The sequence below is a fragment of the Melozone crissalis genome, unplaced genomic scaffold (genome assembly GCF_028551555.1).
Source record: "Melozone crissalis strain CALT ecotype California unplaced genomic scaffold, PUWL_Pcris_2 ptg000027l_1, whole genome shotgun sequence".
NCBI lineage: Eukaryota > Metazoa > Chordata > Aves > Passeriformes > Passerellidae > Melozone > Melozone crissalis.
The window spans coordinates 39,633,403-39,660,322 of record NW_026535805.1 but is presented as its reverse complement, the minus strand read 5'-3'; the positions used below and the strand labels follow the sequence as shown (position 1 = coordinate 39,660,322).

Sequence of the window (26,920 nt, the reverse complement as noted above, 5' to 3'; positions counted from 1 at the left end):
ACCTCTCCACAGGAAGAAAAAGTAACCCTACCTGTCATATTCAGCTTCTGTGTATGAACAAGTCCAAGAACTTGGACATCTCCATTGTCGCTTTTCCTGCAAATACTGGCTCTTTCAGGACAGCCATTGGGTCCCTCATGTACCCCCTGACAGAGGTTCACATAGTACCTATACAGAACATGGAAGACAAAACTTCTTTAAAATTCTTTTAGGCTAAACTGAAGAAGTGATACACAAACTTTAGAATCTTTGTGGGAAGCTAGACAGGTTGCAACAAACTAAATCTCAAATTAGCTGACAGACTAAAACATGTACTACGGTTTGGTAGATTACTTCTAACTATCATTGTCAAGTAAAAGATTGTGCAAAAAATAAAACTGCTCATTAACAGTGACTAATCCAGTAAATTTTGACCTAGGTCTAGACTAGAAATTGGAAGAGAGTCAAGAAATATCCTGAAGTTTTTTCATTTATAAAAGTTATAGTACTACCCTAAATTCAGCATCTCCTCAGAGTTATACCAGCTCAGATATGTTAGAGCAGAGAACTGCTGGCAAGGTGGTGAATGAAGCATTTTGCCACCCCACAGTTTATCGTAAGTTTAGAATTAGATGCTGTCATCCTTGCCAGTTCGTTTCTATTTCCTAGCTGGAGGAGGGAGGCTGGAGAAGTTGATGACTTTCTCATATCCATATTTTCCACTACACTAATACATTGAGGAATATGGGTGAAAAGCCCCAGTAAAACATCAGAAAATAAGTTGTACATTTGAGTCAAAAGAAAGCAACTAAGTAAAATTAAGATTTTTCTTCAACAAGATAAAGAATCAAAAAAAAATAGCACTTCAACAACAAAATTCCATTTTTAAGATAGCAGTTTAAATACAAAGTTTTTAAATAGCTTTTAGTTTAGATGTATTCATCCTTTAAAAAGGGTTACCAATAGAGGGAAAGGGTGAGAATGAAGAACGTGCTTACTCAGTCCCTTCAGATAAAATGGATTCCTTTCTCAGTTTTTTTCATTTATATGAAATGTTAAGCACTGACTGTTTTAAGACACTGAGCAGGGACTAAATAGATATTCTATGCCACATTGCAACTTTACTGATAAGCAAGCTGCTCCCTGTGAGTTGCTCAATACTCACGAGTTCCCATTGTGGGAAAAGATCCATGATCCTGTCAGGGAAGAGAGCATTCTCAAGTCATATGTTCTGTGTTTTTGGACAAACTTGCACTCCATTTTCTTGGGAGGACAAACAGCTTGAGTCTTCCATTCAAATGTCACAGCACAACCAAGAGTCTCACTGAGAAGGTATGGGCTCCCAACATCAGCATTTTCATCACATGTAAAGATAATGGTAGATTCCTTTCTTGCAGTTGCTATAAGCAGAAAGATAGGAAAAAAAAGAAAAAGTGTATTTTACAGGAGGTTTGCAGGCATATATGGATTTTAGTGCAGATAAATCTCTGTGTTAGCTAACACCCTTGTACATAAAGTATAGGAAGTACTTACTGCTACTACATAATCCCCACTTGTCATCTCCCTGGTAGTTTTCAGTTGTAGCACACCATGGCTTATTCCTCCCTTCTGTAATACACTCCTCATAGGTCTTCCCTTTGTACTTGAAGGGGAACACACAGAGCTCTCCCTTGTCAGTCACTGAGAAGGAAAGGTATAATCTCATAACTATGCTCAGTAGAATAGAGGCATAACTGTATTCAGAACCTTATTCAAAGCCTGTACTTCAATGCTAAAGAAAGGTCAGTGGCAGACAACAGAAATACTGAAACACTGAATTTAAATCTGATTAGAAAACCAGATGTAGCATACAACTAGCAACAATCATCCCTACAGAACAGTTGCACTGTCTCTTCCAGGGAGATACATGTTGATGTTGCAGATTAATATGATGCTTGTGATTTAGCAAAACTGCATGTTTCTATTGCTGTATGTAAAATCTAGGTTGCTTCCTCCTGTCACAACAAAACCTCCTGTTCTACGGGAAAAATATTTTCAACATAAAGAATGGGCCTGCTTGGATCTCACCTGGAGGGCACCGATCACCTCCTGTGTATTGCAAGATGACTGTCTCATCCTGGTGGCTATAGTCCATTCTCATTTCCTTTATGTTTCCAAAAGATGACACACCACTTTTAGATGTCAGACACACTGCCCCATCTCTGCATTTTCCCTGGGGCAAGCCCACGCGGCACACACCAATGTGGTAATTGTTGGATCCAGAAAATACCTGTGTAAACAATCAGAAGCATCACAGCAAGTCTAGAGTCAGTACTTAGAAAATCACAAGTGCTTCATAAAACCAAGCCTCATGCAGCATTTGCATACTGCAGAAGGAAGAAAGAACTAATTTTTCAAGTCTGGCCTTCCTTAATATGACAAAACTGCAGATAAAGCACAAAGGATCACAGATAAAAGATGTTCAGCAGACCTGCTTTCTCATTCAAGATTCTGTCAAAGGTGAAGATTTCTCATTCCTTTACCCATCACTGTGTCCATTAACTTCACTCTCAAAGACATTAAAATGTTATACTCTCTAACATTATTCCCTCTGTCAGAAGCCAAACAAGTATCAATACTGACCACAGCACGTTTCAGCTTTTTCTCACACAGAATGCTTAAAAGAAATCCTTCCTGCAGTTTTAAAATGTTGTTAGCAATAGGTTATTATGAATAAAAAAATAAATAAATAAATGTCACACCACAAGAAGGCATTACCTCAAATGATCTTCCAGAAAGGCTGGTCAGGTTAAATGTATAGTGTAGCTGTTCATCAATCACAGAGCAGCCCAAAGTTTTCACTTTATCAGGACACACAAGTGGAGTTTCCCACTCAAACACAAATGTGCAGTCAACTTTCCTTATCATCTTTGGCTTACCCTGTTACCAAAGAACACAGGAAGACACATTTAATTTTTGGAGAGTTTGCTGTTGTCTTTGCATTTTCCCAATTCCCCAGTAGTTAATCCCAGTGCCTCTTTACAGTTTGTTGAAGCATTAAAAAAATTCAAGAAGCGTTAGATTCACATCACCATGCAAGCTCAATTTAGTGTCCAGGTGTTGACACAAAATAAAACCACAAGTAACTAATTGCAAATTTTTAAAGTTGTGTGTGATTATAGAAAATGTTACAGCATAGGGAACACTTCAGAGTAATACCTGTAAGGTTACACTGATTCTTGTGTTAGCTTGAGGTACAAGTACAAACTTAAGGATCTAAATGAGGTGCAATACAGCATTAAGTTTAGTGCCAGCAATAAGTTATCATTACATTACTTCTGTGCAATCTGATGCTTGAAATCACCACTATCTGTTACTCTCAAGCTTAAAGTTCATGCCCTCAATAAAATTTTAGTCAGTCAGGAAAATAAATATTATACTTCTTGGAGCGAGTCCATCCATACATTAGAGAAACAAACCCTTGACTTAGTTTTAAACAAAGCTAACACTGGTTACTACCCACTTTCCATTACATTCCAATATCAACCTAAGTTGAATAGATGTCTTACCAGACCAGTTCCTTGGCCACAGTGAAATACAATAATAGAAGTATAGTTCAATCCATTGTTTATATGACAAGGAGTAGTGCTGTTGTAAGTGACGTAAACTTCATTTGCTGCCTTATTGAACTGGGGAGGTTCAGTAACACGACCAATATCCTACACAAGCAAAAATATGTATTAATAGAATTACAGGACACATCTAGATTCCAGATCAGCCCAGAGATTCAGATCAATTCAGATTCATCTATTTGGTTTAACCAGGAGCACAACTACTACACTTCCAAAAACTTGCAATCTATACTCAAAGAACAGCCATTACATTTCAATCCTAACAAAACATAAGTTGAGCAACTCAAAACAGTTTTTCACTGAGCTAGACAAAAGCCAAGGAGTTTCTGCCTCTTAGAGGTAGATTCTTCTTTACATCAATGTGCCAAATTATCACAACATCACTTAAAAACAGCATTAATGGAATAAGGTCCCTACATGACTATGGAAATTTGTCGAAAACAATCACAGCTTTTTTGCATCTATCTTCAAGAGCTTGCAAACAAGTCCTCAAAAGAAAAAAACCTAGACCTCTCAAGGTAATGACACAGACAAATAGTCGATCCTCTGTAACAGGTTTGCTACTTATGTAGCTGTCAAGTTCTTACATGAAAGACCTAAATGCATTTTGAAGTATACTAGCATCTAGACTGCTTCCAATTGCAACAGGCTATCACAAGTTCAATTAAGCCACAGAATGGCTAAGACATTCTGCTTCCCAGTGTCCACATTTGGCACACAGCACTTGGGTACACAAATTCTTTTCCACTACATGGAAAAAAATTCTCTGTAGCAATTTCTAGATTTATCACTGTATTTAATCTTCTGACATCCAAAAAAGACCACTGGGGTTCAGTATAGGAAAATCCTTCTTCACAGGGAAAAGCAATAAAAGGGAACTTTGCAGAGGAGGTTTTGATTTTGCATTCCATTTCTTTAATCCACTGTCAAGCCTCTGGTTCAAATCAGGTCTCTAGGCAGGGATACTATATTAAACTATTAAGGAAATGCACATTTCAGTGATTCTTGGCACAGTACTTACTATTGGTGATGCATTAACAGGAACCATGCAAACAGCTGATCCAGGTGGGCAACTGACATCTTTGATAGGATTGAGAGGCTCACAAATGTTGATGTAGAAGTCTGGAGAAACATCTGTAATATCTTCATCCACAAATGCTTCATAATACCCAGTGCGATGGATCAGAGGAGACAGGTCAATAATGGAACTGCCATTCATCACTGAGCACTTCACCTACAAGAAAATACATTTATTGCTCTTATTCTTTTATTACTAGCTTTGATTAATTGAAAAACATCTTATCCTTTCTGGGGCCAGAAGCATGGCTACATTTAAAAGTTTCAAATGTAAGTAAAGAAGAATTTGTTATCATTTTTGCTCATCTATAGATACTAAGCACCATATGAAAAACCTTGATCATTTAAACATTCTTATGGAATGAAATCCCTATCAGAACAACACCAAGACAAAGTTCTGGCACACATACACCAGCATACATAGTCACTATGACTTCACCAGATCAGGCCCCATGCCTTCCTCTCCTCATCCACACCACCTCCAACAAACAAGCCTGGTTATAACATTATAATAATAATGTAAAGTCAGTATATTGCAAGTTGATGGCTTGAGTACTACCTTTCCTCAGAACCAATTTCACACACTCTTAACCTGCATAAACCTACTGAGAGTCTATGAGGAATTTGAGAAATCTATTCTTCTTTAGATGCTGGAAAAGAAGCAACTGATACAATTACCATTAAATTTGAGGACAAATAATCATTGTCACTACCTAAATATCACACTGAAATAGCTTGGGTCACTGTGAAAAAAGGGATCAGAATGTCACTATAGATCACCAATGGAATTAACAGGCTAGAGAACATTGGGGTTGGGTATTGTTGATTTGTATTGCAGCATGGTACGTATTACTGAAGGGAAACCAGAACTGTGTGTAGCTGAAGGAGAGAACGTGACAGTTCCTGTTGGTGAAAGAAAAATTGGAACATCTTTTTTCTAAATGTAAGCAAGAGCTATTGTAGTATTGTAGAAACAGTGATAAGGAGGAAAAACAACTTGTTGCAGAGAATGATGGTCACACTAGAGGCAATCAAAGCAGCAAAAATAATTATTAGGCAGATTCACAAAAGAAAATATCAGGTATTAAGAAAAGATCTAAACTCCTCCAACAGTTTGTTTGGCCTTCTATTCCTAGGGCTGCCTTTTACTCTATGCATCCACCCTCTACTGGCCATTTTTAAATAGCTAAAATTAACTAAAGACTACCTCAATACATTGTCTGGAACACCAGTTCAACGAAACCGACCAGATTATGTTGTTACAGCACGTGCTGGACACCAGAAGCCGACTCTAAATTCACTCTGTCAAGGTTTATCGGGTTTTGCACCAAGCAAACTGATCATGCACTTGCCTGGCCTCTAGTCACCTGCCCAGAAACAAAGACCATCCCCATGCACAGAGATGTTATCCTTCCTCCAGTCAACCTCAGCTCTGCTGGCCTGCTGCACTGGAGGATCTTCACCACTGCTTCCCAACATGACACCCTATGGCTTTGATTTGAACTGTACAGAAAAGCAGCTAAGGAGGCTCCACAAAGGGGTTATTCTCAAGTGTTAGAAGTTTTAACTTGGCTCAACACACTCAGAAGGAGTTTGTCAAGTATTGCTTACCTCTGTTTAAATGTTAGTAAGGAAAGCATTCAAGAACTCCTACATGAACTTGGGTTCTGTACTACAGGAAGAAATCTTTCCCTCAAGGAATTTAAAATACACTGCTATTATATCTACCCCCTCTCAGAAATTTTAAGTCCCATGAGCATTTTCTGCAAAAGTGATTCTCACCTCTTCTTCACAAGCCAAGGAAGTATGCCAAGAGAAGTAACTAGTGCATGTCTGCTCATCAAAAGACACAAAAACAGGCCGGCTCTCATCTCCAGCATCAGACTTGCACACAAAGCTAAAATAGCTTTTATGCTTCAGTGCAGGGTCTGCAGGGCAAGGATCTCCATCTTCATAGACAAGCTTTAACACCTGATCTTCATAACTTAAAGTTTTACTCTGTTTTCCAGCATTAACTGGTTTTTGGCCACTTGTGATGCAGACAGCTAAAATGGAAAAAAGAAAAATTAAGAAAACAGATCAAGTCTGATGCAACTGCCTTCAAAAATTGCACCATACAACATAAACAGAAGGAACATTAAGACTGTATCATCACTTTAATTTTTCTAATAAAGAATGGCTTTGCCACAGAATCCAGAATCCAGTTGCAATTAAACTGAGCTGAACTGCACTGATACAAAGACCAAATATTTTCTTTATTCATCAACCAGCTGAATGTATTGCATCTCTACATGCTTAAGCAGCTACAGAGCAGTGTTTGGTTATCACATCTCTGAAAATCAAGCAATTAATACAAAATGTCAGACAGATTATATATAATTTTATTAAGATGCCTCTTAAAAACCAAATCAATCCAATATTTTCTTTTAACTTCACAAAAATAATTTTCTCAACAAGCAATATTCCTATTTTAGCATTTAAGATGCTTAAATATTATTTCTTATTCAATTTGACAGAAGAGCTAGTAATTCAACCTGCAATTAAGCAGCTATAAAACTAGTTAATTAAGCAGAAATTTAACTTCCACTGATGTTTCAGAAGCACCAAGAACAAAACAAAGCTAGAAAGAGGGTTTGAAGTACAGACACAAAGCCCAGTGTAGACATATTACAGCAATGCATCACTATAAAGTTCACTTTAGCTGGAAGACTGTAATGTTTCCATTTTCACAGCATTAAAGACATGCAGTAGAAGCAACTACATTCCTGCCTTCATGTCCATTCATTAGGAAATAAAGGGACTGGGACTTGAAGTGAGCCCATGTGAATGGTGTTGGGTAAAAATATATGGCCTCATTTCCTAAAACAGTTTTATGTTCCTGGTCAGTACAGCCACAAGCTGCTCCCTTCACTCCTTCTGCATTTGCAGTAAAATCACATTTTGCAGTAAACTTGAGCATAAGCATTTCTTTGGTTACCCTATAGTCAATGATTACAGTACCAGAGAGGATAAGTTGCTTACCAGCTCCATTAGCACATGAACTTTTAACTTCAGCACAAACATTCAACTCAATTATTCTGTTGTGGGAATCACTGATGGTATAGCCAGACTCTCGCTTCAAAGGTGTCAGATCAAAGAGGTGGCCTATAGGGAGATCAGGGAACAATTTAATCTCTTATTCAGATTCAAAATCAAGATATTTCTTTGTATTATAAGCTTGCAGTAACTTAATTTAGTCAGAAGGTTAACCAGACCCTACTTGTCTGCTAGCTTAGAAAGGCAAACAATTTCTTATTCACACTAATAGGGGAAAAACTAGTGTTTCAACTATCAGCTATTTATGTTCCAAGTGACATTGCAGTACAAGAGATTTCTACCATCAGTAAGCTTGTTGGTCACTATCCAGAGGATGTGTCATACTGCTCTTTACTAACAGAAGTCCCTAAAGAACACAAACACAGCAGTGCTGCTTCCAGCAGCCTCTTCCACATAGAAAATCCTGAGGCCTCCTCCTTACCTGTGGCAGGATTGGTGACCCGACAGTCATTTTGCACACTGCTTTTAAGGGGACATGCAGCAGCAGTGAACCATAAGAAGGTATATTCACAATCTTCAATGGCAGTTATAAGTTCTGGCTTTGATTCCTAAACACAAAACAGTGGAGAGAGCAACTATAAAGTGATAGTGTAAGATTCATGCCAATGGGTTTATCCCTGCAGCCTGTAGCTGAGCTCAGTTCAAACACCAGTCCTAAAACCTGACAGATCATCATAGTCCACTGAATTAATCCAAGATCAGAGTATTTAACTGTGATTATGTCAAATACACAATAGTATAGAATCATTATCAGGAGAAATAAAATTAATGAGAGGAGAGCTAAAGGTAGCCTAGGGCAATAGAAAATCCAAAAGGCAATTCAAATCTCATCAAATAGAAGACTACTTAATGGCAAGGCATAGAGATGCACAAGAGTTAAGAGCTACACAGTCAACAGCATTATTTACTACTTGAAGCACTTCCCAACCTGCACTACATTCATCTTCAAGATGTAAGCAGATGATCTGAAGCTATTACAGATGATAAAATTTGTGCTAACAGAGTATACAACACAATCTCTTAATCACTCAGCATCTAAAATCCAAGTACTAGAAGTCCTTCTGCTTGCATGAACACCTAAAATCCCAGCAGAAGGAACCAAAGGAACCCACTTACAATTCTGTTTTCATCACACTTGAGTCGCAATATTGTCGTTTTGCTCCGCATTTGATCTGGACACAGATCTCCATTAATGTATTTCAGGATAAAAGTGACATTTTCCCAACGAGGACCATCAGCCACTTCCCCAAGACTGGTACATTTTGTACCCTCAATGAGGGAGGCAGCGGCATCAGAAGGGCAGGAACCTATACATATAAACAAAAATTGCATTATTACTTCAAATGTTAGTAAGGTGTACTAGCCTGGAATAAAAGTCCACTACTCTATTTTCAGGTATACCATGGCTGATCTGTCTCCAAGGCATTGTCCCAGACATACTCATAGGGGTGCATTTTCCCCAAAAATTGCAACTAGCAGCAATTGTCTCATTTCACTTAAAATCATGCAAAAAGTAGTGGCAGCTACCACAGGGGAAGTAGACTAGTACAGAGTGGAAGGCTACAGTCTGGCCTTGCACTGCACGAAATGTAGAGTCAGTCAGAAGATGCCATATGGAAATTCTGAAATTATTATTTTAATCTTTAAGAGCTATAGCAAACTTTGGATAAGGACTGAAGAGCTAGAGTACCAAAGCTATCAAGAGAAGAGCTGCTAGTAAATCTCACCCACTAAGCAGATGGAAATCAGGCTCACAACCTACCTTTCCCTCTGGTGCTAAAATCACACCACATACTGTCTCCACATGCTTTGCTTTGTGATTTATTTTGCTGAGAACAGCCACTAGCAGTACTGTCCTGCCACTTGCCTTCCCCAGCTATAGGAAGAATATATCTGTATTTTGCACTTACGTGTAGCACTGTAGGGTACCAAGGGCCTGCAGACATTAATGTAGTATTTCTGGGTAGGAGCAGATATAGCAATGGCCTCCCAGTTCTCCCTGTGTCGTGTCAGGGACGAAAAGTCATAGGAATTTCCTTCAGCATCCCTGTACAAAAGATTAAAGGCATGTAAAATAATTAAGCACTTCAAAGTTGCAATTCTTAAGTTACTAAAGCAATTTCAACCTGATAACTCTAAGCAGACTGTTACACTGGAAAAGAAGTCTGCATCAGACGCAGTGCCCCCCAGAAACTTTAAATTCAGTAGAGGGATAACATCACTGCACCAGCTACTCCCACAGAAACTGTCCACATGCACACAGCTCTCAGCCAATGCAAGAGTAATTCCAGCTTTTAATTCAAGCATGTTGGCTTTCAGTGCATGGCAAGCATGCACACAGTTACAGTGTGTATGTATTTAACACCCAGTTAAAATCCACTGGTTTACCTTAGGGTAGAGACCTATAAAGAGGCCAGATGTCCAAATATTAGCCACATCTGACCCCACATCCAATCCTAATGAGCTAATACTTGGCTGTGACAGAAATAAATGACATTTTTCCTGAAGCACTGTTTGGTGGAAATTCCAAACAGACAGTTGTAGTCTTATTTAAATTAGCTACTGTTAAATAACAACTTGACACTTGCAACCACCTAACATACTCAGATTCAACCATCAATACATACCAAACAGCTCCCTTTTATTATTCCACAGAAGAATCTCAAAGTTGGTTTTTTCCCAATGAAATTAGTTTTCAGAAGCACAAATTGCAAAAGTTATTTAAAATATTATGCACTGGCATCGAATGCTACATTAGCTGGTCAAAACCCAATAGCTAAAGGGGCAGTGTTGCACTGCATTGCAAGAAGGCTGTATTTGTCTCTCTCAATATACAGCTCCGTTTTAATTTTGTGGAAACAACTTACTTGTAGGAGCACTCAGTAGATTTAACAGGTGGGCAAGCATGCTGAGTATGCCATTCAAACATGTAGGTGCAGTCTGGAGTTTCCTTCAAAAATATAGGCTGAAAGAACACAATACAAAATTAATTTGCTTTCTCATTTAGACACATGGAAACAGTGAAATGCCTCAGTCATGCTTCAGTAAGAACACGCATATTGTCTTAGAGCCACACTATGCCTCTGACCAGCTAAGCATGGCTTCTCCCAAACCTGAGTTTATCCACATGCACACTTCTGATAAAAGGGCAGACATTAGCAATTGCTGCCTCCCCCAGGAAATAAGAAGACCAAAAGTAATTCTAGACAAAGTTGTTTTAGAACAGTAAGGGAAGCACAAATCAGATACCAAAAGCAAGTAATTTTATTTTTAACCAGTCTGGCCATGTAATACCTGCTTATTTTTAACCAGTCTGGCCATGTAATACCTGCTTTCCTGCACATTCAACCTTCTACCTCTTATTTCTTACAAAGAAACAGCTGTTATTTATGGAAGAACATCCCTTCCCAACTTCTCCAAGAGCTCTGGTAATGACAGACATCCCTTAAAGGAACAATATGCACTGATCTTCCTAGGCAATGATAAAGGCACCATCCATAGACATGAGATTCAAAACATTCTTCATCTTTTTGTCCCCTCATAGCACCTTTGAATCACTTGTCTAATCTGTAAATGATTAGGCACGTTCATGTTATTAACCCTAACCTTCCACACTTTAAAAAGGAGAGAAACTCTGGAAGACCGTATGTACAGGTAGCATGTTTTGAAACTAACCTCAGATGTAGTCTTGTCACAATAGAATAATATAGCAGTTGATCGTTCATATATTTTATGACATTTTTCTCCACTGGTGTAATTAATCATTATTAGACCATTTTTGAAAGTCAGTTTGTCTGTACGCAAGCCTAGAAGCAAAGAGTTGAGAAAAGTCAACAGCTACAGTAAACACACAATTGCAGTAATGTCTCTGACAACAGGTCACATAAACAACAATAAAATGCACAATTAAAGAATAGACAGACAGACCTCAACCTTCCTCTAAAACTTGCAATCCAGTTATTGTGGGTCTACTACTCCAGTACAGTAAAGCTGAACTAATTTATAACTGAGTGTCAAGGTAACTACATGTATGCCATTTATCTGCACATTGAGCAAAAGCAGTGAGGTGTTTTATCTCATTAGATGTACTAGATTAGCAAGAACCCTTCTTCTATTACACCTTAGTTAATCTTCCTATTCCTTAGGTTTGTTTAGGTAAGTGCAGTACCTGCTACTTTCTTGAAGTTAGGGTCCATCTTCTTTACTTGACATGATGCAACACTGTGATGCTCTGCAGAGCAAGGCTCTGTTATTTCTCCACAAACTCTGAAGTAGTAGTCATACTCATCTGTACTCACTTTGATGTCTTTATTGGAAAGTGGCCTCAGGTCAAAAACATGACCATACCTTGGATCTTTCACCTGGCAATCTTTTCCTTTAAAGAGAAGTTAACAATTTAAATTACAACTTAAGATCTATTAGCCTTCCCAAATACAGTGGGGACAATTAAGGCTTACTGGACAAATAATGCCACAAAAATGAGTAGCTACTTTAAGGCAGTGACACTGAAGAACCATCTTAGTATAAATGGCACATTTCTTTTATAACTGCCACTAAAGCAAGATGCAAAAGCCACACTGTAGTTCAAAAACTGCCTCAGAGTGGTCTCAAGTTCTTCTTTCAGCTGTGCTGAAGGTAAAGTACAAAATCAGACACTAAGTCCAGAACTTGCTTAATTATCTGGAAAGAACAGCAAGGTCACAAGATCAAAGCAAGAGGTGTCCTAGATGTCAGTCTTGTATCTTCTTTTAACAGCTCTGAAGTTTGATGAGTTGAGAAAATAATCAATCAGTCATAGGAAATATTTATTCAAGCTTACAAATCTACAAAAATGCATATAAAAGAAGGTTTAGGAAAATTCTAGTTTCCTGAGTGTCATTAGCTGCTATATGTCAGTGACTTTGCTGTTGCTCAAGTCCTCAGTTTTTAAAGTGACCCTTTGCTCAATATTCTGAAGCTTTTAAAAAAACATCAGATTGCATCACTCAAACATTATGCTCTTGTCAATCATACACGTTGGTACCCAGCTAAAGACATCAGGTTTCCTCCTTCAAAACCACAATTCAGTCACCAGTGTTCTGCACAGTAATTATGTGCTACAGAGCAGCAGTTTGTGAACATTCCTCATGCCATGTCAGTTCACCAGCAGTTTCAATCAAGACTAGGACCGTTGTGACAGATCCCTTACAGGAAGTCCAAGAATAAGGAATTACCTACAAGCTGCAAAACAAAGCCTGCAAAGGCAGAGAAGATGCCCACACATTCCATCTAAGAGACAATCAAGTACCAGAACCAGAACTTGTGATTTCTTGTTGCACATCCTGGAGTCAAATACAAACTGAGACTCCCCCACTGGCCTCTCAACCATTGTCTAAAAAGGGTCAAGTTTTATCTTGCTTCCAGTCTTTGGTGAGGAAAAGGGAATGACTTGCCAGGCACAGAATCAACTCCATTCTCATGAAAACTGAAGTTTTATTATTTACTAGCAAGTCTGTCTGTGATTTAACAAGAGAGTAATTATGCTGTTTTGATAAAGTATTGTATTACACCTTCTTTCTCTAGATAGGCAAGTACATTTGCCTCTCATCCTAACTTGTACTTTTAACATTAGACAGGATTTGTGGTTAGCTTAAAGCTCAGAACAGACATTCCTCCACAAGCCAACACTTTTAACACAAAGATTCACAGGGCAAGAACCCAATGTAGTTTCATTCAAGTATTTATTACTTGTACAGTTTGAATGATACTTTAAATCTCAAATAACTACTTACCTTCTGCTTTGTGAACAGGACATGCTGCCAAAGTCCTCCAAACAAAGACAAACTCACAGTCATTCTCTTGCTCCAACACTGGTGATCCCTACAGAAAAGAGCCATATGAAGGAGGCTTACTAACAACTACACTGCAAGTCTCAAAACATATGTACATAGCTTTTTTTTTTTCCTGCAGTTTCGCAGTTTAAAATCTCCACTATCAAATTGCAGTATTCATGTTCAGCAAAGAGCTGCTTTTGGTGGCTCACAGGAGAAAAAAGGATTCCACAATAGTTCACAATTGTGTTCTACAGGTTCAGCAAAACAGACAGCTTTTTCAAGAAGAGCCAAGGAAAAACCCAATATGTAAGATTTTACTTTTTAGAATCAGTCTCTCCAAGTTAAGAGGAATAAACATGGTTTATTTTGGTAAAAGCACTAAAATCCTCATTAGGAGCAAGTAGAAAATTACCGTTGTTTGATCACACTGGAAAATGATACGTGTGGAGTAACGCTGATTATCTTTGCACGTGTCACCATTCAAGTAGATAATGCTCAATGACCCATCAGTAGCAGCCTGGGGGTTTATCTGAATGACTCCCAGGTTCTTGCTTTTGCCAGTGTATTTCACACAAGATCCTATGGCACCACCTACAGGAAAAGAACTGGTGTTTAGTTCAAAGCTTTAACAACTAGTGCTAAATTGATTGTAAAATAATATAACAGGGTAGTTTTAAGAGAGCTTTGAAGTAAACTGTCTCAAACTCCTGAAGCAGAATACAACACACACATATTCATCAACACAGTTAGAAACACAGAGTACCTAAAGCCTCTGAGGAATGTAACAAGTCACTCCTGCATACTCAAATCTTTCAAACTGCACTGATTTATCTGATTCCACAGACTTGTAAAAGACTACAGTACAGTTAAATACATTAAACTGGGCAGAAATGGAGTAAGACACAGCTGAAGCTTCTGATTCTGGCTTCATTCAGTTAGGAGGCTTCAACAACATTTGACTTTCTGCACTAGTTTCGGGTTCATTTTCTTCACAGTGGTGAATATGAGGCTGTGTTTTGGATTTGTACTGAACACAGGGTTGATAATATAGAGAGTTTTTGTTATTGCTGAGCAGGGCTTACATAAAGCCAAGACCTTTTCTGCTTTTCCTACTATAATATGGGAAGGGAAGCTGGGGGGGCACAGGAGGCTGGGAGGAGACACAGCAGGGGCAGGTGACTCAAACTGATCAAAGGGATATTCTAAACCATATGACGTCATGCTCATATAAAGTGGGGGAAGGAGGAGGAAGGAGGGACATTTGGAATTATGATGTTTGTATTCCCAAGTCACTGTTACACGTAATGCAGCCCTGCCCTCCTGGAGATAGCTGAACACCTGTCTCCCCATGGGAAGAAGGGAGTTAACTTCTTGTTTTGCTTTGCTTGTATGCTCAGCTTATGCTTTGCCCATTAAAATGTCTTTACCAGAAACCACAATTTCTTACCTTCACCCCTCTGATTCTCACCCTGATCCTGCTGGTAGGGAAGTGAGCAAGCAGCTGAATGGGGTTGACTGCTAGCTGGGGTTGAACCACAACACTTTATATCCTATCTTCTTTAAAAAATAATAATAAGCTCACAGATCCTGGCAATACAGCCCTCAATGCAATTTTCCCAAATGCATTAATATACATCTCAATGCAAGAGTCCTGATGAGCATTAAGACTCCTCTCAGCTTGCAGAAGTCTGTTTACTAATACTCCTGCATATGTCACCCAGACACATGGGTGACATACGTCACCCAGATCTATGCTATTTCTGTGATTAAACAGACAGGAGTCAATAAATCTTACTAAAACACCCAGGGACATCACTCTGACTATAAGCTCTTGCATCAGAAGACACAAGTTAAGAAGTGCTTGCCACGTGGCTTACCAGGACACCCAGTCACGTAGGGCAGGGGCTTGCAGACATTCAAGAAAAACGTTCGCTTTTTCGCTTCCTTTGAAGTGTCTATAGCAACCCACGGCTCACCGTCTTTGCTCAAGTCACTTAAGTCATACTCATTGCCAGCAGCATCTAGAAGAAATGCAGTAAGCGGAGAGAACTTAATACTTGCAGCAGAATTGGATCTGAAATGATACCAGTTTCACTGACAAATACACAACTCAAAATAATTTTCAGAATCACATTAGATATGTATTAAGAGAATGTACTGTTGCCACAAAAACATCACCATGCCAAATGTAGAACACAGTTCCCTTGACAGTTACTTCCCAAATGTAACTTCTCCACAAATCACAGGTGCATTTTTACAGATGTCAATACTAAATTAACTCATTTTCTTTAGAGTAGGGCTGAAGCAGCATCAGTCACAGTAATGATTAAATGTTTTCAAAGTAATTATCAACTTTCTCGTGTATACCACAATGTTTTAAATTAGCTTCTTTCCCTGTTTTTTAAGTTAAGCCTGCTTCAAACAACTTCCCTCTTCTCCCACTCTACAACTTCTACAAAGATTTTAAGTCTCACAAATGTCTTCTCAATAGGTAATCTTACAGCCCTCCACTGAGCAGAAGTTTGCCGCCCAGTTAATCCTTCCAACATGGGAAAGAGCCCACCTAAATTCCAGGTACTCACCTGTAACCTGACAATCTACAGGAGCAGGAGCACAAGCCAGAGCTGTGTGAAACTCAAAAAAAGTATCATGGACGTCCAGCACGCTGTTTATCTCCTCACGCACAAACTTAAGCTCTCCAGGATATGAATCATTACAAATGAAAGTCACTCTGAGCATGTCTGATGTTCCTATAAAACAAACATTTATCTACTGATGGTTCTGTTTGGAACACTTGAATTTAAGTTCAAGCTAATACTCTACTTCAAAATTTTTTAAGAGTTTCTTATTAATAACTGCTTCAAGGATAACACCACCTTGCTGATTATGGGGTTTTAGCTGTAAATATGCAAGCCTTCTTCAGAGAGCCATGAAAAATTGCCTAGCAGGCACCATTGCCTCTACAAACAAGAGACCAAAACATGCCTTGACAATGTAATCATCTTGTTGAAATGTGTCTCCTTGACACATTTCAACAACATGATTACCTTCACTGACCTCTGCTCCCTATGTTCTTTGACATATATGAAGAAACAGAAACCTTTTAAAACACCACCAGTGGTAACAAGCAGCTTTTAAATTACATCACACAAAGTTTTGGTTTAGGGGTTCTGTTTGTTTGTAAGAAGTTCAGTGTAATGACTGCAGAACAAGTAATACTGATCCTATCAAAGCACTATATGTTAAGTTCTGTTTAGTCCTCAAGAAGTGACAGAATTATGTCAGGCAGTAGTATTTGTCAGCAAAATGCTTAGTACAAAAATTGTAGAACCTCTCAAAGTAAAATACATAAGAGCTTAATCACTGTTACATATTATGTACAAAAATGTCACAACTGAGAAAATAAGAGATAGCACCCAAGCAACTGAGCATGCTGAAGCATTTGAGGTTCCTGAACCAAAACTCAGTTTTCCCAAGGTCTTTTGTTGTTAAGATGTCTTATTTCTTTCTACAAAGCTCAATTTCAGTATAATTGAAGAGCATCTACTATCAAAAAAACAGATATACATTTTTAATTCATTTTACCTGCAAAAGATCTAATTCATGAAGTAGGTGCATATGAAGTATTAGAGCACTAATTCAAAAAATTCCATACAGGAGAGCACAAGCTTACTGAAAACTGACCTTTCAGATATGAAATACCTTTAGAGAGAATTATCCATGAAACTGAAGCTAAAAGCTATTACTTCACTTAGAAAAAGAATCTGAGTTCATTTTGTTTTCCCAATTTGACTATCCATTTCTCCATGCAAGGACCAGTACTTTTCATCTGCTAAGGAGAAAACCCTATAGTGTACTGAGTCACTTTCCTAGAGTTTTGAAATGCACATGTATTACTGAGCCATTACCATTCTGTGTAATGGCTAAATTTCCTAAAATTTCCATAGGAGCAAGCTTGTTTAAGTAATTAATACTAAGCCAAATATACTTCAGCACATGAACAAAAGAAGGAATGAAGACCACTCACACTAAGTTTTTACAATACCCTGTGTATTTCCTGAACTCACCTGATTCCACATGAAGACGGCCTCTGTAGGTAAGAGTTAGAAACCCTTCACTGGATAGATAAAGGGTTTTGTCCAATTCCAGTGGCCTCAGAGGTGTCAGCTTTTCTCTTTCACACCCAGCAGCTGTTTTGCCATTGATTTTACCACAATATGGCAAGTCTCCACAAATGTTTAGCTAGAAATTTTGAAAACATGTAGATGTACATAGTATTAACTGCATCAGAAAAACAAGGTCCACAGAGCCATTTCTACATCAGTAAAACACTTGTAGAGAACTATTTGAACCAACACAGTTGTCTTGCAGTGCAGAAATTACAGACTATAATTCAACTATAATACAGTAAGAGCATCCTCAATCTTCGGATTATGAGGTCCATAAATTCTCCCCACTAGAAGTAAAGGATGTGGTTCAGCATGTTTATTCTTGGCCTAAAGATATCACTATGGTATTATCTATGACAGCCTAGGATTACTGACACATGCAGATTACATTAAAAACACTGATATGCACAGACTAAATCCCTTTCTAGGCTTTCCCTGTCAATTTCTTCAGAATCAGCAGATAAATTGGCAGTACACAAGAGAGTCCAGGAGGGGAAAATCACCTCAAAAAGGAGCCTCAAAAGTGTGGCTACCTCATGTTCTCCAAGAACCAGAAGTTCAATGCTTTCAAGATTAGGCGAATGAAGTAATCTTTCATTCCCTCCCTCAACCACAACGCTTTCCTGCCAACTCATACTTCCTAAGAAGGCTGAGTGAAAGCTCCCCTAGATCACTATGCAAGACAAAAAATGCAACAACAGCACTCAAACAACACAGAATGCAGTCAAAATCCTTACCGAGAACGTTTTCCCATTGCCAGTAACTGTATACCCTTGCTCAGAAGCCAATGGCTGCAGGTTGAACACAAAACCAGTGTTTGGATCTCGCACAGAGCACGACTGGGGAAAAAATTACAACAAAATTATTTTCTCCTTCTGCATTTCTTCTGCTTAGATTTTACCTCTAACTCGTTTCAAGAACCAAAGCAGTGATTTAGACATATTCCTACCCTGCATATAGAACATATATAAGCTACTCTGGCAGTAGCTTCATTCAATTCTTTTGTATATTTGTTCAATTCTTTTTGTCCACTGACATCAGCCACACCAACATACGAAAGTGGAATTTAAGAGATGGCATCTATCATATTAGCTAAGAGCATGGAAATTTTAACTGAGGGCTGTTTTCACACTAATGTGTTTATGGTGAGACCTGTAAAGCAGAAGCAACTGAGTAGATTTCACAGAATATTTTTCATTGGAAGGGACCCACAAGGATCATTGAGTCCAACTGTTTAATGTATGGCTCATATGGGGATCAAACAGGAATCAAACCCTCAACCTTGGTGTTATTAGCATCATGCTCTCAGCAACCGGGCTAATCTCATGGCTTAGTGTGAAAAAAGAAAAGCCTCATTTGATGATCTGCAGAAAACAAGGATATTACATATCCATACATATAAACTCAGTTTTACTAGCAACATAACAAGGGAATGAAACATTAAATGAAGCATTCAAGAGGAAGTAAACTTTTCTCACGAGAAAGCACCTGAGTATTTTTGTCAGAAGTTAGGCATTTCAGAAACACTTCAAAAATACAACATGATAAGATATCACAAGACTACATCATGACCAACTTAAGACTTCACTTTAGGTAGTTTTCTTCAAGAGCCATTTAAACAGAGAAACCAAGAGTGCTATAAATAAACATTGTACATTGAGACTATAAATACAATTTATATTCTCCTTTCTCACCTGGGAATCGTCTTTTGCTTCCTTTATTGGGCAAGCAGCCTCAGTTTCCCATAAGAAAGTGGCCACACAATCCAGAATAGCTATAAACCGTGGGCTGCTACTCTGGAAACAGATTGCAGAGGAAGACCAGAGTAAGTGTAATAGCTAACACTTCATCATGTTTGAGATTCCCCCTTAGAGAAACTGTCATGTTCTTCTAAAACACTTCACTACAAAGGCACACAATTTCCACTCCACTTCCCTCTCCCCAATTTATTTTGAAGGTCATCACTGAAAACTTATTTTAGTTAAACATTTACTATGTGACCAAGCATTAGCCAAGAACTGAATCTGACATCCAAATACTCAGATTAAAGTCAATATTTAATCTAGACACATATAACTAGATCTTGTCTCAGTCTAAGCTTTGAGGAGTTTTGGTGTATAATACATAGTTCATAATTTAAAAAAAAGGCAAAAGTAAAGCAACAGAAATCTGTTAGGTGAAGTAACAAGGTAACAGGAATATTAATTATGTACACTTCATGTCAGTGTTTTAGACAAAAGCAAAGCAGTTCATAACTGCTCCATGTCACAGATTTTTCACCACACCTCTTGGGCTACAGATCATGTGGGTAAGGTGAGAGCAAGACCTGCAGATTCAAAAAGCCAGGAAAAACAAGTCTACACAAGCTTAAGTCTAATAATCCCCTCAATCTAGTCTTCACTATGTGGAGTTGTAGTCCAAAAAGCTCTACAGATTTAAGAACTCTAGAATCAACCATCTATGGAGAATGCAGAACCTAAGCCTGAGAATGCACCTTACAATATTTTTCTGCTTAAGAGTGTCCACAATGTTTGCTGTTTTAAGTACTCATGTATTTTTCATGCTAATTAGACTAGTCTGAAATACTACTGTTCATCAAGGCTGTTAGTTTGTATCTAGTTCTTGTTTATGATAAAATACGCAGACACATGCTCCTCTAGCATCTAAATCAGTTTTGGTTTTACATCTCAATTCAAACCCTCAAGCAGTCTCCCTTGCCACAAATCTGCTATACACTACACATCTTCACTTGGCTTCATGTTATAGGATGAGAAACCTACTATGATGAAATAACAACTGGAAGATCATTTGTCCTTACAAGAGTGCCCCTGGAACAGACAAAGTGGATGGTAGTGGTGTAAGTAGTTGTCTTTCCATCAGCATTGATGCACACAGAGCCATTTGCATAGGTTAGAGAAACATGTCCAGGTCTTTCAATTACTAGTTCTTTGCTGGCAACACCAAGATTACTAATAGAGGTGACTTCAGAATAAGAACCCTAGAAATAAAGAAAAGCATGTCAACAACTTTTAATAAAATAGATACAACCAAAAAGAAGATACCTACTACAGTACTCTTGTATACACAGGTCAATAGCCTTGAAGACAACAAAGTTCTCAACATTTCTCTCCCAATCTATAGTAAAGTTTCACATATTTAACAGACAACCTCCACAACAAGGTACAGTTCCATTTTTGTTGTTTTTATTTTTAGTACAATAAGGTGCTTGTAGTACCTTAGAACACCCATCTGCATCTCCTGGGCCATATAGCTTAGCAATTTAGGGAGGCCTGTGTCTTCTGCAATAGGTAGAATTTATTGTAGAGCTCTTTGAAACAATATGTGGAAGCCTCCAGGTGTTCTCAGCATTGACTTTAGGGATCTGCCATGCTTAGCTAAGGCTAAAAATCACTGACAGAAACTGAGCACTAGAAAGACAGTAGGTGCTACTACCAAAGTCTGAAGTCATTGTCACTGCAACATAACTGGTGTTTCCTAGTTTTAAGAAACTACTTAAAGTCAATAGCAGGAACAAACTGAAAAATATACCTCCAAACCAGCTGTCCACAGACTTTTGCCCTTTTAAATTTTTTTTTAACAACTCTTTAGATTGACCCAATGCACTCACCTTTTACTCACTATCTCAAGCAGTGAAGTAATAAAGCCCTGAAGTGTCTCTACATGTAAAGGAAGCAGCCTTGCACAACAAGGCCCATTGCTACCACAGAGAATGAGCAATAATTATCTCTCAAGTGCTGTGTTGGCAATGACTGGCTTCAGTCACTAACACATTCCCTTCAACAGTAAGAGGGGAAGGTGTTCTCTCTGTTTGATAAAGGGAACTAGGACAGATGAGCCTCTAGCTCAGCTTTCCCTACAGCTCTGAGCAGCAATGAAGTCAGTCAGGGCAACAGGTCGATTCAGCCTGTCAGCTGCTATCACTTCCATGATAAATTGTTATACTTCAGGGCAATACAGAAGTAGAGGCCCATAACATCCACCAGTGTTGTTTCTTCTTTTATTTGCTTGGCAACGTCTACCTAATCTACTCTTCAGATCCAAAGCAAGCTCAGGGAGGGCAGGGATGCAACAAAGAATCTTTAAACAAATTTTTTCCACAGTTCAATCTAAAACAAGCCAGAAGCATGACAAAATATCCAGGAGGCCGGCCTGTTCCTAAAGAAATGTGTATTCCTAGCAGCCTCTGAGACTCCAGCAATTCATACAAAAGAGATGCAGCTTGTCTGCCTCTGAAACACAGGGCAAAAAATCATCAGTGTCAAACATGACATTGGTACACTTGTAAAAATTAAAGCTTTATTCTTTGAAGAGGTGGACAGGAGCTCTACCATTTTGCTATGGTTATGCAACTATTATGGTACACAGAATATCCCTCTGCACAAGGAGTCAGAATTCACATGGCTGTTTTAATCTCACTCGTGTCTCTTTCAGTCTCACTCATGTGGCAAACCAGCTCTGAGTTGGGAAAGGGTACTCACAGAAACCTGCTTATATTCCATCTGACAGACAGAGGCTCGCCGGTCACATCCTGGGACAGCAATCAGGGGCCGACAGACATTCATGTAGTACTTCTTGCGCTCACTTGCTCTCGAATTATCCATGGCATACCAGTTTTCACCTCTCTTCTCAGATTTTGCTAATCTGAGCAGAAAGAGAAAGTTCTGCTCTAAGGACACACATGCTTCACAGACTCTCCAGCTTTCTCAGTCTCAAGAAACGGAGCAACCCTAAGGCATTCCCGACTAACTTCTCCCCCTCATTTTTAAGTGCTACAATTAGAAAGAATATTCCTGGGACACAGAGCACAGTTGACAAGGTAATATGTTTTTATAAGCAAAACCATCCCAAAAAGTCAGTTTACATCCTAGGAGGCAAGTCAACATACTAGAGGGATTTCACCATACTTGCAGTCAAGACTCTCACAAGAGGTGAAGCTTCTGGTGCTGTCTACACAGGAAACCAACTTCAGCCAGAACACCAAACTAGAATAGCTAAGTTACACTGCACACGTGACTTTCCTACCTTGACAAGTCATATTGGTCCATGGTGTTGGGATCTGTCACAACACATTCCAGTGGGATTTCTGGACAAGCATATTCAGTGTACCACCTGAAGTTGTAGGTATAGTTATCTTCTTTCTACAAATGAGCAGAATAGGTAAGAGAGGCTTTTCACATTGACAACTTTGTCACCCACAGCTACTGCTTTATACGTCAAGCTCGGTATCTCCCTTTGGTTTTGGGATATATCTTCTCAGATTGATTTGTGTTGGTCTGTCTTGTTACAGATCCTGCCATTCCCTGTGTCACCAAAAATGCTCTTGCCAAAAAAAACTGCTCTGGTTCTGTTAAACCGCTGTCTGCTGGGTACACAGTCATATCATCTGTTACTTCTCAGCCAGTTTGGGTTTTTTCCAGCTAGAAATACGAGACAACCAAAAGCACTAATTACATGGCCCACTAGAAGAGAGTGAGGTAACAATCTGGATCCAGGTAAACAGCTTACTGTTCACTGGTCAAGGAAAGCTTTATGGCTGCAACAAGAGTCAAATGTACCAAGAGAAATAACTATTTTAGTCTGCTTTACAGATACTGGGTATTTCCACACATAACACCCTGCTTGTACGGACCTAGTAGCTATTGTCAGTATTTCAGGATGGAGATCCTTCCTTTCTTCATATAGAACTTCTTACCTGATACTCAGGCTGACCTATTTCAGCATCATGGTCACACAGGAAAGTTATAAGGGTAGAGCGCTGTGTTTTATTCTCATTGTTGTATGCTGCACCATTTTTGTAGGTCAACTGAATCAGGCCATCATAATAGGAAAGTTTGGAACTGGGCAGTCCAAGACTCCAAGACTGCTCGTTACTAGAAAATAAAAAGTGAGTTTAGAGAGTGAACAGAACGCAAAATTGTCTTGAAGAGAAGTCTTACAAATAGAAACCAAGTAAGCTTACACAAGACACCATAATAAGGCATAATAATTAAATAGGGTTGATTAGACCTCAGTGAGCTGGAATAAAAAGAACACTGCCAAAAGGAAACTTAAAATATGAACAGATGTCCTCCTTTGAAAAGGAAAGGAAGTTACATATTGCTAAGATATCTAGAAAACTTGAATACTCCTGTCTCTAAAAGGGTGACAATACCATCAAGTTCTCATTCTCCAAAGTGGAAGTCAAACTGCAGACACCCTCATCTTGGGGTCAAACTGGCCTCATCCAATTACATATGGGCAATGAAGACCTATCATTGCACAACAGCTCTCTGCTAGGTACCAGCTTTGGTTCAGGAGTGTTTTGTCACTGACTTAACATTGACTCTATCAGACCTAGCTTGATCATCTTCCTCTGAAGAACATTTCTAGGGTCTGAAGAAAACTGTCCTTGGCTGGAGAGTAACTCAGGGCCAAGTACCCCATCTCTGGCAGCAGGCTGACCTGGAACCTGAAATACACAGGTATTTCTGATGCTACCTCAGATATAGTTTATAGGAGGCAAAAGCAGTGATGCTGTCAGAGTAGCAGTACACACTAGGACAGTACATGGAACAGCCCATTTAGTAAGGGAGATTATAATATTGTTAAGGTTGGAAAAGACCTCCCAGATCAAGTCCAACCATCAACTTAGTACCACCACCAAATCCTTCCACTGAACCATGTCCTCAAGTCCATATCCATACATATTTTGAACACTTCCAGGGATGGCAGTTCCACCACTTCCTTGGGCAGCCTGCTTCAATGCCTGACAACCCTTTCCATGAAGAAATTTTTCCTACTATCTAATCTAAATATCCACTGGCACAACCTGAGGCCATATGGTACAACATTCAAGATCTGGGCTTCACTACTACCCAAGACAGCCCCTGCTCATCCCAAGTGCAGCAAGCTCACATTCTTTACGCCAGCTCTTGGAACAGAGCTGACCCTCAATCTCTGGATTATAGGTTGCCTTACTACAGCTGCAGCAGTTAACCTAGAATTTACAGTCCCTATGGATAACAAAAAGGAGAGCAATGGGCACATTCCATCTCACAAGTTAGCTGTAAGCAAGGTTACATATATGTGCATTTGGCTTGAAACAGCTGGCAGTGTAATTACTGCAAATTATATGCTAGTTACCTGAATCTATTACAGGTAGTCAAGTAATTACTTTACATGCAAATTGTTCATTGCTGCACACCAACAACACATCATGCAACAAGACACCTTCCCTTACAGCCAAGAGAATGAGTTACTCACCTCCGCGCTACTTGGCAAGCTGCCGATTTTGTGTGACACTGGGCTTCAGGCAGACTGCCACAGACGCTTATGTAAAACCAGTACTCCTGAGTAGTAACTGTATAGAAACTTCTTGCCTTGGCCAGAGGTGATAAATCAAAAGAGAAACCTAATCAGGAAGGAATAAACTGTATCAGTTCAATTTTGTCCTGATATCTCTCACAGGTTTTGATTCACTCAGTCACATGGCTAGCTCACCTCCCCCTGAATAAGCCGCCTCCTATGCCATTATGTTCCAGAAACAGACTGGACAAAGTAAGAGCATGGTTTCTTATACAGAGAGATCTAATTCAGTAAAATACACATTACATCTATTTTCTTACATTCACTAGGAGAGTATTAAGCTCATGCTGTTCTTCCACATGCACGTACTTAAAACTGTGGGTACTTAGTATTAGGCTGAACTCACTTTGCTCCCGGGTATCATAAAGACTTATTTGTTGTGGCATAAGTTTTATCCCTAATGACCTTTTGATTTGCTGAACAGAAATACATACCTGCCTGAGGATCAGACACCTGACAGTCATCTCCTTCAGTTTTAGACAGGACACACGCAGCAGCAGTATACCACTCAAATGCATATGAACACTCAAGCTCTGCCATCAAGATTGGAGCACTTTCTAGATCACCTGGGATAGGTGGAGAGCAATGTGTTACACATACAGCTAGGCTGCCAACAGGAACTAGGAATCTGCACCTAAGAAACTAATTTCTCCTCAAAAGCCAAGTGAACTGTAAAAGTACCTGTTCTTTGAAAATGGAACCAAAAATATTTTTCACAGACTTAGCATCATCCCCCCGAAAAATAAAAGTTTACCCCAGAAGTAAAGACACAGGGCTCAATCTGCTCCTGAGAACCATCACAATATTTGAAAAAAAGTCTAGTTTGATATACAAAACTGGTATTTTGATATACAAAACTGGTTTTACTACAAAGCAATAGCTGTATTAGCAAATAGTGCATAATCTGATCCTAAAAGCCAGCACATTTGGAAGTTCCAAGTTCCTCAGGCTGAGGTAGAGGAACGCAGGTTTTCTATTTTTCCTGGGAGACAGTTAACTAGCAGGCTATTATAATCAACATGACAATATTAACTTCCTTTCATAAACTGCCAGCAGTTTAGATACAAACCATATTTACTGGAAAAGAAGGCTAAAGTATTTGATCTCAGTTCAGAACTACTCTTTCCCACCAAGACAACTAGAGAAAGAAAGTGCTTCCAGATATTTGTATCACTTCCAGATATTTGTGGAGTCTTAAACACTTAAGCATACTTTATTCATGTTTGGAAGAATCTTATTTCAAGAGTTTTTAAAGAGTACTTGCATAAAAGATAAGTAACTGAATACCTGCAATTATATTGCCATCATCCTGGTAAACAAACCCTGATACTTCAAGCTTGTGCATAGAAAGAGATAGAAAACATGCTAATATTTAGCACATGCTAATATTTTGCACTCATGTCTGGGCTTATTTGATGACCTACAGTTTTTAACTGGATCAATGAACACGATGCGGATGTTCTCACCTGGTCTGCATATTAGAGTGATGACCGTTTGGATTTTTACTTTTTCTTTAGAAGGACAGCTGTCTCCATTTGAATAAATAAGTTGAATATTTTCTCCAACCTTTTTTGGAGAAGATACAAATGTTCCAAGATTCTTGCTGTTGTTTTGCTTATCTGTAAAAACAGTAAATACAGAACTTTTGTTCCTCTGAAAAGAAGTGAAGCTTCTGTTAGATACTAAGACTTTCCACTTGTCTAGTTAGTGAGAAAGTATCATTAGGAGTTTGATTTTACCTTGCAAAACTATGCTGCTAAGCATGTGGTTCTTTAGTTAGAAAAAGCTGTGCATTCTTTCTTCAAGCGTT

The 26,920-nt window shown here is 38.8% G+C and overlaps 1 protein-coding gene across 1 annotated transcript in view; it reads right to left on the bottom strand.

Moving 5' to 3' along the window:
- The window catches only part of IGF2R (insulin like growth factor 2 receptor), a 56,208-nt gene that overhangs the window by 6,506 nt on the left and 22,782 nt on the right, over positions 1 to 26,920 (bottom strand). The window contains exons 13-41 of the mRNA XM_054279595.1: positions 26,577 to 26,729; positions 25,545 to 25,676; positions 25,009 to 25,156; positions 23,459 to 23,636; positions 22,789 to 22,904; positions 22,245 to 22,407; positions 20,564 to 20,743; positions 19,440 to 19,541; positions 18,483 to 18,584; positions 17,644 to 17,818; positions 16,159 to 16,326; positions 15,454 to 15,597; positions 13,989 to 14,167; positions 13,535 to 13,622; positions 11,932 to 12,138; positions 11,439 to 11,569; positions 10,631 to 10,728; positions 9,674 to 9,810; positions 8,880 to 9,070; positions 8,185 to 8,311; positions 7,689 to 7,811; positions 6,450 to 6,712; positions 4,612 to 4,824; positions 3,528 to 3,677; positions 2,737 to 2,898; positions 2,047 to 2,248; positions 1,513 to 1,659; positions 1,145 to 1,379; positions 32 to 168 (exon numbers count right to left, since the gene is read on the bottom strand). Of these exons, the coding sequence (XP_054135570.1) occupies positions 32 to 168; positions 1,145 to 1,379; positions 1,513 to 1,659; positions 2,047 to 2,248; positions 2,737 to 2,898; positions 3,528 to 3,677; positions 4,612 to 4,824; positions 6,450 to 6,712; positions 7,689 to 7,811; positions 8,185 to 8,311; positions 8,880 to 9,070; positions 9,674 to 9,810; positions 10,631 to 10,728; positions 11,439 to 11,569; positions 11,932 to 12,138; positions 13,535 to 13,622; positions 13,989 to 14,167; positions 15,454 to 15,597; positions 16,159 to 16,326; positions 17,644 to 17,818; positions 18,483 to 18,584; positions 19,440 to 19,541; positions 20,564 to 20,743; positions 22,245 to 22,407; positions 22,789 to 22,904; positions 23,459 to 23,636; positions 25,009 to 25,156; positions 25,545 to 25,676; positions 26,577 to 26,729 (4,551 nt within the window). The remainder of the gene's footprint in view (positions 1 to 31; positions 169 to 1,144; positions 1,380 to 1,512; positions 1,660 to 2,046; positions 2,249 to 2,736; positions 2,899 to 3,527; positions 3,678 to 4,611; positions 4,825 to 6,449; positions 6,713 to 7,688; positions 7,812 to 8,184; positions 8,312 to 8,879; positions 9,071 to 9,673; positions 9,811 to 10,630; positions 10,729 to 11,438; positions 11,570 to 11,931; positions 12,139 to 13,534; positions 13,623 to 13,988; positions 14,168 to 15,453; positions 15,598 to 16,158; positions 16,327 to 17,643; positions 17,819 to 18,482; positions 18,585 to 19,439; positions 19,542 to 20,563; positions 20,744 to 22,244; positions 22,408 to 22,788; positions 22,905 to 23,458; positions 23,637 to 25,008; positions 25,157 to 25,544; positions 25,677 to 26,576; positions 26,730 to 26,920) is intronic.